This window comes from Drosophila simulans, chromosome 2R (genome assembly GCF_016746395.2).
Source record: "Drosophila simulans strain w501 chromosome 2R, Prin_Dsim_3.1, whole genome shotgun sequence".
Lineage (NCBI taxonomy): Eukaryota > Metazoa > Arthropoda > Insecta > Diptera > Drosophilidae > Drosophila > Drosophila simulans.
In genome coordinates this window covers 191,384-207,093 of record NC_052521.2, presented here as the reverse complement: position 1 = coordinate 207,093, position 15,710 = coordinate 191,384, and the positions used below count along the sequence as shown (strand labels likewise).

General features: G+C 39.0%; 1 protein-coding gene across 3 annotated transcripts in view; it reads right to left on the bottom strand.

Annotated features, from left to right (window-relative positions):
- The window catches only part of LOC6739559, a 72,483-nt gene that overhangs the window by 10,927 nt on the left and 45,846 nt on the right, over positions 1-15,710 (bottom strand). For 2 of the 3 annotated variants that reach the window (XM_039291399.2, XM_039291398.2), the window contains exons 4-5: positions 5,475-5,606; positions 5,235-5,422 (exon numbers count right to left, since the gene is read on the bottom strand). In XM_039291399.2, coding sequence (XP_039147333.1) covers positions 5,235-5,422; positions 5,475-5,606 — 320 coding nt within the window. Of the gene's footprint in view, positions 1-5,234; positions 5,423-5,474; positions 5,607-6,839; positions 6,876-15,710 lie in introns of those variants that run through there. The other variant, XM_044922633.1, reaches the window with a different exon arrangement.

Genomic DNA, 15,710 nt, shown 5'->3' with positions numbered 1-15,710 from the left:
CCCACATGGGAGTAAAACATTTTCAGCACAATCACCGATCATACAATGCATTGTGGTCCAGAATTCGATTTTTTTGGCATAAAGTCTAAACATTGAGATACGGACTTGAAACTTTGTACATTTTGTTGTTAAATCACAAATATTTTGCGCACAAAATTTGGAGTCTGTGCGACCACGCCCTCTCTTGTCTCCCATATTACCTACTGGTATGACTCAGAAGTCAACGAAATTTCATTGTTTTTTTTTTTTTTTTTTTTTTTTTTTTTTTTTTTTTTGTGTATATTGTGTGTATATTGTGTATATTGTTGTTTTAAAATCAATCGCCCTTATCTTCTTCTAGTTCTACATTATAAATTTCCGAATCTGAACTCGCATCAGAATCAGAATGTGAATCCAATATTTTGTCTCACGGATCAGGTTTAAAATTAGAGTGTATTTCCAAAAGACTTATTACTGCCTTCGGAAGTGGTTTTTCCTATTTTTTCTCTCTCTTTCTTTTAAAGAAATTGTTGATAATAGTGGGTCCGAGGAATCAATCGCTCTGTGGAAAATATCACTCATCCTATTGATCCGACTATTTTTCCTTGCATGTGATAGTCGGTTCCTTTTGTAAAGTAAAAGTAAAAGTAAAGTAAAAATTCCGGGCTTCACTCGCATTTTCAGTTTCCTTTTGAATCTTTCTCCTGCATTTTGGTAAAATAAGTTTCGGCGTCCACTTTGCTCGGGTGTCTTGGAGTTTTCAAAATCACTAACAAGAATTCTTATCTTAGACGCCATCCACTTGGTATGTTTGGAAATAAATTGGTCTAGTTGTCTGTTACACTCGGGCAGTTTTCTTTTAATAAATAATTCAAAATTTACTATTTTTTTGTCAACCAGATTCAAGATTATTGTTGTTGATTGCGGAATAAACGTAATCTGAAACATAACTTATTTGCCTATTGTTACGCCTCCAAATGTCCAGGAGGTCGCTATTTCTGAACTCGAATTTGCCTATATAAAATCAAATTTTAAGAAAACGAGCAAAAATGGGCAATAGATTTTACTTTACCGTCAAAGACAATAGTTAAAGGTACAAACTGACGTTTTGAACTTTTGTCAGAAATTGTCAGAAAATTAGTTATACTTCACGAAACACAGGGGACACGTTAGAATTTTCTGTTAAAATACACATAAATTGGATGTTACACAAGACAAAAACAGTACAACTACACATATATTACCTACATACGTTAAAAACATCATACCTTGGCATTTATTTTCCATATTTTACTATAATTTATGGATGCGTATTAACGATGATACCACATGCAAAAGTAAGCAAGTAATTTTTCGGAAATTGTATTCTCTCAATCAGCTGTCTAACTCTTCACCTTTAAAAGCTCATAAAACGATTTAGTGAAGCTTTCGGTCAATTTTGTTTTTGGTTTTTATTTATATGATTAATTTTCTATTAGAAAATAATTGCTAAAGGATATATCGTCCTGACATAAAAATTTAGACTTTATGGCAAAAAAAAAAAACGAATTCTGGACCATAGTGCAATGTTGAAATTTACCCTACTGGTATCCACCGAACAACAGGAAGTCTTAAGCAATATTTATATTCCGTCGTGAAGTCAGTAAGCTGAAAATAGCGTATCAAAGGCCACTACCATCTCACAAACTCTGTAGTAAAAGAAACCATTAGATCTTATATAAAAAAGGCTTCTGAAACTTAAGCGGCCTACGGTGAGTTTTCAATACCACATCTCTTGGAAATGTGTTCTCCGAAAAATATAACAAATTGAAGCCACGAAAACAGATCCATGGAACTCAGGAAAACTCAGCTGAATCTCAGCAATGGTTAAACATCTGCTTAATGACCCAGCGAACTCAGTTCAACGTAGTTATAAATATCAATTCAAGTTATCAGTAGCCCAATAACGAAAATAGAAATTTTAGAAATTTTAATGTATAGAAACTGTATGACTGAAGAATGAAATGTTGGTGGGAAAAAAAATAAAAGTAAACAATGTGCTTGGCTTAATCCGGACTTGGAAATTAGATTCGAACACATGAGACACCTTTTGAAAGCTTCCCTTGAAATTCAAAATCAAATATTTGTGAAGAGCACCAGAGTACCTAGCAAAAGGAATTTACCTGATCGTTTTGATTTTTCATTCAACAGATACTGTTCTTAAGAATTTAGATCCAAGTATACTTAGCACATAGCCCAACATGCTTATGTCTGAATTGCAACGAGTCGGGGAAAAAAGTTTTTTAATATTTAACAATACCTTAGAATCGATACCTACAGATGAAAAAACAAGCTTTGTCCATCCACCATAACTTTATCTTGGCAATAAAAACTATGTAATACTCTAGCAAAAGGCCATAGGCGCCTTAGCTCTAATTTCCCTTTCAGATCTTTATCATTAGAATAAAAGCCTAATGGGGCTAAACCGACACAAAATAATCAAAGCTGTTTTACAAGATATCCCAGACCTGTTTTACGAGATATCCCAGACCTATACCAATCAAATTATATTGTCAGAATAAAGTTCACCCGTGTTTGCTGTCTCTAGCAATTTGCACAATGTCTCTAGCAATTTGTATTTGTACAAATTTATTTATGTACAAGACTAATAAAAATGTGAAAAAATATGAAAAAAAAAATACGCACAAGCAACGCTTGCGTGGGCGTGGCAACATGGGTCAACAGACTTGCGCTCCGTCTATGTCCCTTAAAGCTTTAGACTTAATCTCAACCTTCTAGCTTTTATAGTTCCTGATATATCGACGTTCATATGGACGGGCAGACAGACGGACATACGGCAGTTTTGGGCGGTTCCTTCTACCTGTTAGATAATTTTTAACAAATCTAGTATACCCTTTCACTCCACGAGTAACGGGTATAAACTTTACTCTGATATTCTTTTCTTTTGGATGTTTTTGTTTTTCTGTATTTAAAAACATTTCCTGATCGGCATTTAACCAATAATTGTTACTGCTGTTTGTTGGCCGATGCCGCCGTGCTGTTCACTCTAAGCTGGTAACGCTGCACGATTCCCTAAGCCCAACAAACCATCTCCTCGCCACCAGTTACGAGTGTCAGTGGAAAGCAACCAAACATTCCAGTTGCAAAGTATGGCTACCGGCCGATCACGCTAAATAAATTTGGTGGGACTCACAAACATTCGCCGCACGTAATTCATAGCGTTCAGACCAACAACATCAGTTCGTTACATCTGTTGGACAGCGGAAACGAGTTCGTTGAACATCCCCATCCAGGTTCATCCGCATATACTTGAGGAAAGGCTAAGGTGGAACGTTTGTATTTCACCAGGCATCTTACGCCTTAAGAGCAAAAAGGCGAAACACCAAAACTTTAACCCACGTCAGCTCTGACCGGTCACCGTGCGTTGTCATAATCTTCTTCCTCAGCTACCTGTGTCTCATGCCGGTGAATTGCTTCGTTCGGGACGTCCCGCCGGAGCGATCTTGCTCCTTGTTGACATTCACGACTGTAGCTGCTTACTGTGCTTGGCGTTTTCCTGGCCCAGTCTGTTGCTTCCTTTAAACCGGCACGCACTCTGTATTCTAATGTTGTCCTGCTCTAATTTGTGTCGCCTGCCTCTCGCTCTGCCCATTCTCTTTCTCTCACAAGATCGCAACCATATGGACTGAGATTGAAGAAAGAAACATGAAAGGTGCGAGTATAAAGTGAAGGAACCGCGGAGGTTAAAACCTTATGGCAGGTCTCAGCATGGAGGAGACTCAGGACTCAGGTCAGGAAATGGTCATTCTGCTTTGAGTAAGGAAAAACAACTCGTGTTCCTGGAGTAGGTGGTGGTGTGATCCGCCAACACATACAGATTGGATGCCGTTTATCTTACGACTCGATTCTTGAGAAGATAAATGCGATAGAGGAAACATTAAAGAATCGTGTGTAATGAACGGTTTTCTTAGTTCTGCTTGCTTGTTTGTTTGTTCTTCCCACCAAATTTATGACTTGTGTGGTTGCCTGAGCAGGATGTGAAGTCAGAAGGCTCTCCCTTCCGCTCTTTAGTCGCCTTTTACGACAAGGTAGTATTCTTCTCCCAATACCACATAGGAAACGTGTTTGGTTTTAGCTTCCAGCTCTGTTGGCCTTCACGTCAGATCGGACTCGTTTCATCATATTAGTGATTATTCTGTGTTCCAGATAGGGACGCCTACTAGTAGAATTGCTTCAGATTGGTGCAGTCTATAGCAGTGTTGCCTTTGCTACCGCCACCAGGAGTTTCCGCCAAACAATGCAGCTCTATTACCAAAGGCCTGATGATGCCAAAGATCCCATCATAAATTCTGTTCCACAGCGAGTTTCGGCCCTTACGGATCCTTACGGATCTTGGACCTAGATCCGTAAGGATCCGTAAGGGCCGAAACTCGTTTCCTAAAGTAACTGCCATCAACGATCCTCAGATTATCCGGAATCCCCATTCTTTTCATGGCTCCCAGGATTACTGGCCACCTAGCGGTGTTAAAGGAGTTCTTTAAGTCCAGAGTCACAGTATCACTTCCTGCCATCCTATCCATCTATCGCCACAACCTTCCCCAAGCCATATTGCTGACTTCCTCGGCCGTTGATGCTCTCGGTGATTGCCTGTATTCGGGTATACAGAATTCGTTCGATAAATTTACCAACCATATCCAGCTGGCATAAAGTCGGTAACAGAACTATGTTCTGGCTTTTCATTGGAAAAACCCCGTCCAATCGACATTGCTGAAAGGTGACCCTAAAGATGTCAGGTCTACCCCCAGGTCAGCCCCCAGGGTCCGATGGGGTTACCCCACTCTTTCTTAGCTTGTTGGTTACGAGCTTATATGCAATGCTCCAGGTGTCTCTGTCTACGCTATACAGCAGTTCCTTATAGCCATGTGCTTTGGACGAGTTTGATATCTAAGCTTTTTATTTGCCCACTCTGCGCCCGTGCTACCGTTCTTGGCGATAGATGCAGAGCTGTCTGGCTTGGACTCATTCTCTGTTATTTCTGCGAGGCGTGCTCATTACTTTATTTTTTGAGCCATTTCGCAAATTTTGTCGACAAACATTGTACACATCAGGATTCAAACAAGACCATTTCGAGCAAACGGGCGAGTTATAACAACTAATAAAATTGCAATTTAATTCAAAAACAATTTAGGGCCGATGGCATGGTTAAATACCTACACTAGAGCTAGGCCTGAGTCTGCAGAATTGCAATATCTTACCGTTTGTTGCCTTCGAAGTCTTCTAGTTCTACCCGTAATGAATATTCCTCGTTATTGGTCAGCATATATATGTTTTCGTTACCAAGCCAAAAGTCTTTGCTGGGTTCACCGAATCCATTTTTGTAGTCCGCCCAATCTCTGTTGAAGTTTTCACGGGAGTCCTTAAAATCGTCGCGCCTTTGAATAACCTAAAATTATTAAAATTCTTATAGATGTTTGTAGCCGTAAGTAATTACCTACCGTCCAACCTCCATCCGTCGTTTCTTGATCGCAGTATACCTTTAAAAACCAATACGTCGTACCACGAATTTGTAAATAAAATACTCCTGATTGTTTCATTCCAGCATTTAAAATGTCTACACAGGAAAATCCCTAAAATTAAAATATATAAGTTGTAAATAAATAAATAATAATGTACACATTGCTCTAAGTACTTCTTATAAATGCTTGCGTTGACTAGATTTATCGCTTCCAATTTATATTTATTTAATTAACTTATTCCGAAACTCATTACAAATGTGTTGTGATATTCTAATTTCTAAAATTTTTATGTGGATATGAAACTTTGGAGCCGGCTTCATTTTTGTAAAAATGATTTCTATTAAATCTCTGCTTTCATAGGGTTAATATACCCTACTGACTCTGTCTATTGTACTTGGGCCTAAAAGTGATCTTTCTGGCTAATTTTCCGTTTGGTGGTGGGTTTCATTGGAAAGCATTTTTATCTGCGCGCACAATCAGTCCTAAGGATGGTCGCAAGGGTATGCACCTTACTCTGTCCTCAATTTTCTCAGAACATTTGATGAGAAATATTTACAAACTGGTTATAGGGTCTTGTATACTTATATATAAAAAAAGGCATATAATTATTAAAAAATTGAATAAGACCGTACCCGTATATTCCACCTACTTTCAGCTCAAAGCTATAGAGCCGTCCAGAAGAAAGCCTCAACAATCTTAAGTCATAGCGAATTTCAGCTTAAGGCTACCCACGTTTTTTATGCCTTGCAAAATTTCACTTCAGTAATCATGTATTTCATTGGTAATATTCATTGATAATTTCCTGAACCCTGACTGCGGTCATCCAAAATAATTCCCTACAGAGAAATGTATTTTAGATTATCTGTCCATTTTCATACCGCAAGTAGACCCCATAAAATCAAATATTTATGACTCTTTGAACATATCATCGAAAAAGTCAAGCGGCTATTTACCTGCATCCAAAACCCTCCTTTTCTGACTTCACCATTGCAGTCTGTGCAGTCTGCAGTCTGGCTATCACAAAAAATTATCTCCTCCAGAGGTTATTTATGCAGAGATTGTGGTTGTACTTGAAAATTACAGAACGTGCTTGAATTTTTCTGCTACTTCGTCAACCACCAAAGTACATCGGCATACGGCATGTGCAGTATCTTTATATGTTGCCCATAAATATTACCCTAATCTTAACGATGTGTGGACCGACGAAGGTAAAAACTAAAATTTTCAAATTTTATAATTTTTCAGGCGTGTTGATTTTTGTAAGTTTTGTAAAACTCTTAAAGAAAAAACTTTGAGTCTATATTACAAATATGGGTCCAACTACAAGAAACCAAGTGGTGACTCATTTGATGAACAGCTTCAATGTGGTAATTGTTGCGCCTGTGAGAAAAAGATAAATGTGAGCGATCTGGAAAAATTCCTCGACCAATTTTCTGGAGAATACGTAGGTTCTATTGCATATGAATTGTAAGTATTTATTTAGTGTGTATTTATTTAGTGTATTTAGTGTGTGTATTTATTTAGAAAGTGTATTTATTTAGATGCTTTCAGGCATTGATAGTTTTAATACCCGTTACTCGTAGAGTAAAAGGATTCGTTGAAAAGTATGTACCAGGCAGAAGGAAGCGTTTCCGACTATATAAAATATATATATTCTTGATCAGGGTCCATAGCCTAGTCGATCTAGCCATGTCCGTCTGTCCGTATGAACGTCGAGATCTCAGACACTATAAAAGCTAGAGGGTTGAGATTCAGCATACAGATTCAAGACACAAGGACGCAGAGCAAGTTTATTGACCCGTGTGACTCAATACCGACTGAAACTGCCACGCCCACATTTTTGAACCATTTTTCTCAATTTCATAATATCATTAGTCTGGTTGATTTCTATCGAATTGCCAAAAAACCTTTTGCCACGCCCACTCTAAAGCCCTAAAGCCACCGAAACTGTCACGCCCACACTTTGGAACAATTTTTAAATTTTTTCTCATTCTATTCCCCAATATTTATCGATATTTCAGAAAAATAATAAAATTTCGCGTTCGCACTCACACTAGCTAAGTAATGGGTATCTGATAGTCGGGGATATCGACTATTGCAGTCTTTATTGTTTAGAATTCAAGTAAGTATGGTTATGATTTTTATGACATTTTTTTATTAATTCCCTAAAAGTAAAATTAAAAAATTCTTTTCCTTGATCTGACTGAATGTTCTTAGGTCTACATTTACTACTTTTAAAAACAGTTTCCATTGCCTGTGTACGGATTATGAGCGGAGTCACCCGGTGCTACAGCTGTCATAACAGCGGATTAACATTCTATGTGTTTGATTGAACTCAGCTGTATTCTTTCTAAAGGGCACTTGTAATTTTGCGGTCATAGCGATAAGACGTAGTTTTTATGTATACAAAAAAATGAATTTAAATGGAGAAATAAACTGAAGATAAATCGTGCATATATGATTCGTATTTGCGAACCCCATTACTATGATGCCAAAGCAGTGAGGCATCACAACTATTCATTGGTGGCCCATGAGGGGAACCTTGCTCTTAAGAATCATAATTAATAGTTGCTAAAAGCTGTTTGGCAATTTTATCTTCGTTGTCGGTTTCATCCAGATAAATCAACGTTCAACGTGCCTACGTTTTCTATCGCGCTCGCTCTCATCACGACAGAGCAGTATACGCAAACATTCGCGCTCGCTCTCATCACGACAGAGCTAAGTCCCGTTGCCCTTCGATTCCGTTAGATTTGCCGAAATCTCTTTCAACTCAAAAACAAGACGTCAAAGAAGAACATAGATAACATACGAGCATTTGTGCACATTACATACAGTGGAGCAAAGTCAGTATAAATAATGTCGAAGTTTGATCAACTGGTGCGAGTTCAAACTGACCGCATTGAGTCTTTGAAGCGCTTGTTTAGTAATGTGAAAAAGGACTCGAGTGTGCGGAAAACGGAAATATATTTCGAAAAACGTTTGAATCAAATCGACGAGTATAACAAAGAATTTCATCAGACGCATCACACACTTATATGCATGGCAGACTACGAAGAAAGTGTGTATAAGCAACAAAATACAATCAGCCAATTCGAAGACCTAGGCATGGAAGCTTACTGTTTTGTGGCAGAAGAAAAGAAACGAATCTATCCAGTTACAGTGACGCACAACGAATCAACTAACTCCACAATAACAACACATGTAGAGGAAGTACGGATACCATTGCCAAAATTACCAGTTCCGAAATTCTCTGGCAACTGCGCTTGATTCACAATAATGAAGGACAGGATAAGATTCAAAGGTTCCATTTTTTAAAGGAAGTATTACCAGTAGGCCTGGACAACGACATTCGCCAAATCGCTTTAACCGAAGCAAACTATGAAGTCGCTTGGACCACACTTCTACAACGGTATAACAACCCACGCATTGTGTTCGCCAGCCACATGAACATGCTCTACAACTTACCGAATCTTTCTAAAGAAAAATCTGCTGACATACGGTCTATGGTTAGTACAGTCAACGTCTGCATTGCCGCTTGCAATACCGTCAAGGCGCCACTACAGGGAGGAGATTTTTGGCTGACTCATTATCTAAAAACCAAACTACCTAAAGACACTTACACAGCGTGGGAGCATCATCTGGGCAGCAAGATTGACGTTCCTTCATACAAAGATCTAAAACAGTTCCTCAACGATCGACTTGTAACGTTAGACGCTATTGAAAGCCGTAACGCGTGCAGCGGCATGAAACAGTCAAATGAAACTTCAGACGGTACTAAACGCGTGCGTGTGCACAGCGCCCACACCAGGTCGGGTGCTTCCGCGTCCGCTTGCTATCATTGTGGCAACTTACACATACTTCGAAGATGTCCGCAATTTCTTTCAATGGATTGCTACCAACGGAAGGAAGTGGCCAGCAAGGCAAAATTGTGTTTAAATTGCCTGGGAAAATCGCACACACAAGCAAGCTGCCCCAGCAACAAGAATTGTCTTCATTGTGGTCAACGTCATCACACGATGTTACATTTTCCAGCAACACAGCCAACGCTGATACCCTCCTCGACATCATGCCAAAGTTCAGCAGCCAGTTCAGATGCCAAGCCGACTCTACAGTGCATGTCAACTACAACTTCACCTATGACTCATCGAAAGGTACTGCTAGCAACAGCTCGGCTTGTACTCAGTAACACACACACAGGATGCCAGGCCACGGTAAACGCGCTTCTTGACCAAGGATCAGAAGCAACTATCATTTCGGAACATGCTCTACAGTCTCTCCAGCTCTCCGGAAGCACAACTCGCACTTCAATCACCGGAGTCGGTCAAGATTCAGGCCGACGCTGCAAATTCATCGTAAGTTGTTCGGTGCAAACAGCAACTAACCCAAATTTCTCGTTAAAGGTCGACGATGCTTATGTTTTGAACACGTTGACATCACACATGCCAAGTCAAAGTTTTCCAGCAGGAAACTGGAGTCATATCCATGGTCTCATGCTCGCAGACCCCTATTATTATAGAACCAAGCGAATCGATATAATTTTTGGAGCCGACCTTATGGCACAACTCTTATTACCTGGAACTAAGATTGCCTTGCCAAACGAACCCATAGCGCAGAATACTCAACTCGGATGGGTTCTGTTAGGCAATGTTGGCAACACGCATATTACACGCCACATTCGTTGTAATCATGCCATAATAAACTCCGAAGAACTGCTTAAAGTATTCTGCGAGGTAGAATCAGTTCCAGAAAGCCCAAAGCTCTCCAAAGAAGATCAATGGTGCGAGTCTTTCTTTAAACAGACCCATCAACGTCAACCAGACGGCAGTTATCAAGTCCGTTTGCCATTCAAGAGGAACTTTGATCCCAGTATGAAGCTCGGAAAATCTCATCAGATCGCCCTGAACAGATATCTTCAACTATCTTCTACTACATCTGGAGCAGACTTTGTCTTGACCGCTTCGGGGAACGCATACTTTGAAATCGTGTCAATAACGGTCAGTAAATATCTATATCCTTTATTTTCTTTACTAAATGGTCGCATTTAACTGAATTAATTTGCCATGTATCATTTATTTCCTTTTGAACGAACTTTCAACGTTTAAAGTTTTTCCGAGTAGCCCTATGAATTTGATTGACAACCAGTTGTCTGCTCATCATCAGGATTTGGATTGATTGAGTTAGTATTTATTATAAGACAATGCTTTTTAGTTAAAAGCGATTGCTTATATAGTACGTAATCGATTTAAATCAATTTTCACATCTTTGTCATAGGAGTCCTGTTAATCAGACACAGGAATTACATGTGTGTGATATAGATAAATAACTTGTTGTCAAGTAGAAAAATGTTGAAAAAGGATACCAGATCTTAATAAAGATCTCCAGGACTCGCAATCGAACTCATATTGATTAATTACAAAACGCACTGCTAATCTGATTTCCTAAATCTAAAATTACACTGTATTGAAGTCATGCAAGAATGATCAAGTATCTGACATCACAAAGTCATACTAATTATTACGTAACGTAACGTAACTTTTTTTACTTTGGCGCATCCAAAAAATAGCCCAAAAATTACGATAATTTGTCGGTATATAGGGGAGGAAACCCTTCCAAACTCACCCTTAGTTGATTAAAAAGTCTTAACAAAGTATCATGAGTACTGTAAATCGAAATTCAAGCATTAGAGTAGACTTTCAATATCTCCGTGGAAAAAATAAACAATTTTTGTAAAAGAGTTAGCGATTATGCCGGCCGGAAATGTCATATCTAATTTCTTTCATTTTAAACCACCATATAACATTAAGGAATAGAATAATGAAACTCTTAAGCAACATCAGAAAATAAACGGATTGGACTGGTCAGCTGGAGGTATGCCTTATACATGTCTATAAATAAATATATTATAAATATTATAAATATATTATAAATATATTATAAATATTATAAATATATTATAAATATTATAAATATTATAAACATATTATAAATATTATAAATATATTATAAACAGATACTCTCGATTTATATATTATTATTATTAAGGATATGAGCATTTCGAGGAAAACTGCGCCAAGAAACGCGAAGAGTAAAATCATAAAAAAGCAAAGTATATTTGAAAGCAAATATATAAGAAATTACTGAAAAAATATACATTTTATGGTATATCTTGTATAAAATAAATCAGTGAATATACATTAAAAATGTTTCGACTATTTATACCTCCTTTAACAATTTCCCACCACCGAAATTTATCTTTTATTGTGGTTACTCAAAAAATATTTCACAAATCATTGCATACCAAAAATATTCACTTAACACTAAACTTTATAATTGCATTTAAAAATCTTCGCGACAAACTTCAATTTCAATGTCTGGCAATACAAATTTATGCGGAAAACCCTATGGAGTTATTTAGAATATATACCCAAGCAACAGAGCAACCACGCGGGTATTTTCTTATTGATCTCGCTCAGGGAATAAACGATCTCTGAGATTTAAGTCAGACATTTTTAATTCGGAATATACAGTGTGCTATTCAGACGAAAATGGTTTACAAAAAGATCCTGAGTCACTTGAAAGCGAACAAACATGTAATGTATGTTTTCAAAAGGGCCAACAACAAACCACGGAAGGCAATTATAAGCAATGGTGATAATGAACTAGTAAAGACAATAGTAGAAATAGATTTAAATACAATACAAGGAAATAAAGTAACTAAAGCGCATCTAAAATATTTAAATGAGTATATAAATGCATTGCATTGTTCAAAGCGCACATTAAACTTAAATTAATAAAAATAAAAATAATTCAAATAAATAAGTTCCAACAATTGCTTAACAATGATCGAGTGAATGAATTAATAATTAAAAAAAAATGTACCAATTTTAAATAATAAGAAAATATGTGATTTTAATGGATTAAGAGTCGACAAGAACGGAGTTTCTAACAAAATAAAAAACGTAGTAAATCATGAAATACTTCAAATGAACAAAAATCATACTTATCAAGCTGTTGGATGCAAGTCCTAGCACAAATTAAAACAAAAGTTTTCTCGGATTTACCTTAAGCGAAAGAGAAAACTCTCGTCGAGTTCCCCGACTATCAGATACCCGTTACTCAGTTACTGTGAATGCGAACCCGAAATTTTATAATTTTTCTAAAATATCGATAAATATTGGGGAATAGAATGAGAAAAAATTTAAAAATTGTTCCAAAGTGTGGGCGTGACAGTTTCGGCGGTTTTAGGGCGTTAGAGTGGGCGTGGCAATATTGTTTACATTTATGTGTACAGATTTGTCGGCAGTTTTAAAGTGCTTCATTGTTTCCACAGTAACTCCTTTATCTGTTTGCTTTTTTATGTTCTGTTATCTGTTTTTTATGTATGTTCTGCAATCTATGCCGTCTGTAATTCTGTAATACAATGCTTTATAATTTGAACTATATATTTTTTTAAACTGCTGATAAAACTCTTTTACATCAAGCTTTTAAATATGACACGTTATCTGCCTTTTTTCCAGCCTTTCCAGATTGATCTTTTGATTTGCGAATATACTTCCGTCTGTCCCCCTATTAGGTTTGAAGCCAAACTTATGTGGGTCGTTGCGAGGGCAAGAGACCATTTTCGGGTGGATTTTAGCCGGCCTAGTTTCTACAGCCACTAGTATGGTTACCGTGAGTAGTATTGGAGTCTGACAACTTTTGCGGAGAAATCTTCGGGAAACTTGTAGTACACGAAAGTACAAGGGTCCGTGTGGTATTCAACGCATCCAGTTGTTGAAGCGTTTTCCATTTGACGAGAAATGGAAACAGCTTGAACATCCTTCATCCAGGGCCAGTACTTCAGTCTGATCTCGCCCTTTAGATCTTTAAGTGACTGATATCCAAATTTGAATTTAATGCCGATATCACCAAGATGTACCGGCAAATTATAAGGCGTTTTTGGGGACAGACTATGAAATTCAGACGGTCACGTTTGGAGTTCTGTTCCGGCGTTACGAACGTTGCAGCAGTTGTCCGAAGATGTCAACAATCGATATTCCTGTGCGTCTAAAATAATTTCGAAGTATAGGTATCTTGATGATGTGCTAGCAAAAGCGCAAAAAAAGAACGGATCTATTTAAGCCAGAGAACAGCTCTGAGCTCATATGGATTTCCCCTCCGCAAGTGGAGAGCGAATGGGTGACTTCCTCGACATTGAAGAGTTGAACATCACCAAAACGCTGGGAATACGGTGGAACGCTAAGGCAAATGAGTTCTATTTTGCTCAACTAAGCTCACGTAAATGCGAATTACGCAAAACGCGATGTACTATCGCAATTCGCAAAGCTTTTCGATCCCGCTGGGCGGGTGTATTCATTTGTGGTTAAGGCCAAGATCCTACTGATTCATATTTGGTAAGCCACCTTTGGATGGGATGAGTTCCTTTCTGCAGAACTACTAAAACGCTAGCATGATTTGCTTCGCAACCATAGTTCTCTCCACAAAGTTCGCGTCCCACGTTGGGTGCAATTTTGCCCGGGAGCACAACATGACGGAAGCGTTTCGTCAGATCTTCTAACGTCAAAGACTAAAGTCTCCCCAGACAAAACCGTCTCGCCCACGCGTTTAGAGTTGTGTGGTGCCGTTATTCCTGTGACCTGTGTATTGAAATTCTTCCCCACATCCCTTTCGGTCGAATGAAAACGTTTTTCTGTACGGATTCCACTATTGTATTGTCATGGTAGAACAAGCCACCATTTCACAACCTTCGTAGGAAACCGAGTGACTAAAATTGCTCTGAATACCGATGCCAGCCAATGCTCGCATATGCGTTCCGAACACATCCCTGCAGATCTAGCCAGTCGTGTAGTAACAGCTGAAGACTTATCTAGTAGCGAACTATGGTGGCCTTGCGTTGCTAACTCAGTCATAAGTCTCCTAGTCTGCGTCTCACGAAGCGGCGACGGATCTTGATCTCGAAAAAAGATCTGTGCGATGCCATATAACGTGCCCATCATGGGACCGGCTATTTCGTTGTTCAAATTTGAATTGCATGCTGCGAGTCATGGCCAATGTGACGAAAGAAACTGCTTCCCAAGTCCAGTTCTATCCTCAACCTTAACCCGTTACAGCATTCTCATAGCGTCATAAGGTCATGCGGTCGTTTGACAGCATCTGTGTCGCTATCCTACGATGAACGTCATCGTATCATTTTGGCTTGTCACTCCAAACTATCCGAGCTTCTGGTCACGTTCACTCACCGTATCTCCATACATGGAGGAACGCAACTGATGGTTCGTCTCCTCTGGACTGGATTCCAAAGCTACGGAACCTGATAAAACGGCCGACTACGACCTGCACGGTGTGTATCATTCACCGTAAAAAGGTGCAGGCTCAAGTAATGGGCAGATTACTTAAGCCCAGAGCTACCTTTTTTGCGAACCTTTTACGCACACAGGGCTTGACTTTGCCGGGCCCTGTGATGTCAAAAGCTATTCAGGTCGCGTCTGTCGAATTACCAAAAGTTGTGTGTGCGTCTTCGTGTGCTTCTGTACGAAGGCCACTCATTTAGAAGCCACCTCTGACTTGACCACGGAGAAATTTCTCGGAGCCTCCTCAAGGTTCGTGGCCAAAGGAGGTTGTCCTCTTAATCTCTATTTTGAAATCGGAAGGATCTTAAGTCACAGGTTACCTCGTCGTTAACCCATCAAGGGATATCCTGACATTTCGACCCTCCTGGCGCCACCCACATAGGAGGCCTGTGGGAAGCAGGGGTCAAGAGTTTCAAGACTCAATTCTACAGGTCGACGGTTAATTTTAATTATACCCTTGCGGAGTTATCCACTCTACTGTGTCGTATCGAGGCAACTCCAGATCAATTTCCGCGATGTCAGGTGATCCGTCTGATATCCTAACTTCGGGGCATTTTCTGAAAGGCGGCCTTTTACTCGTCTCTGCCGAATCTCTCATCACCTTCGAAGCGAGTTCTATCCTAAACCGGTGGCAGCAACTCAAAGCCCTTAGGTAGCTTTGCGCAACGAGATGGAAAGCTGGATACCTGGAAGAGTTTCAGAAGAGGAGCAAGTGACAAATTCCATTCAAAGAAGACACCGTGCCATCGTATGGTATCCTCTCTTTTATCCCCCAATATCCGCAAGATCGGTGTTCACCAACATCATCTTAGCCGACCCTCGTTTTTACCGGCTGTCTGGGTGCTGGATGCGGATGTTTACCCAA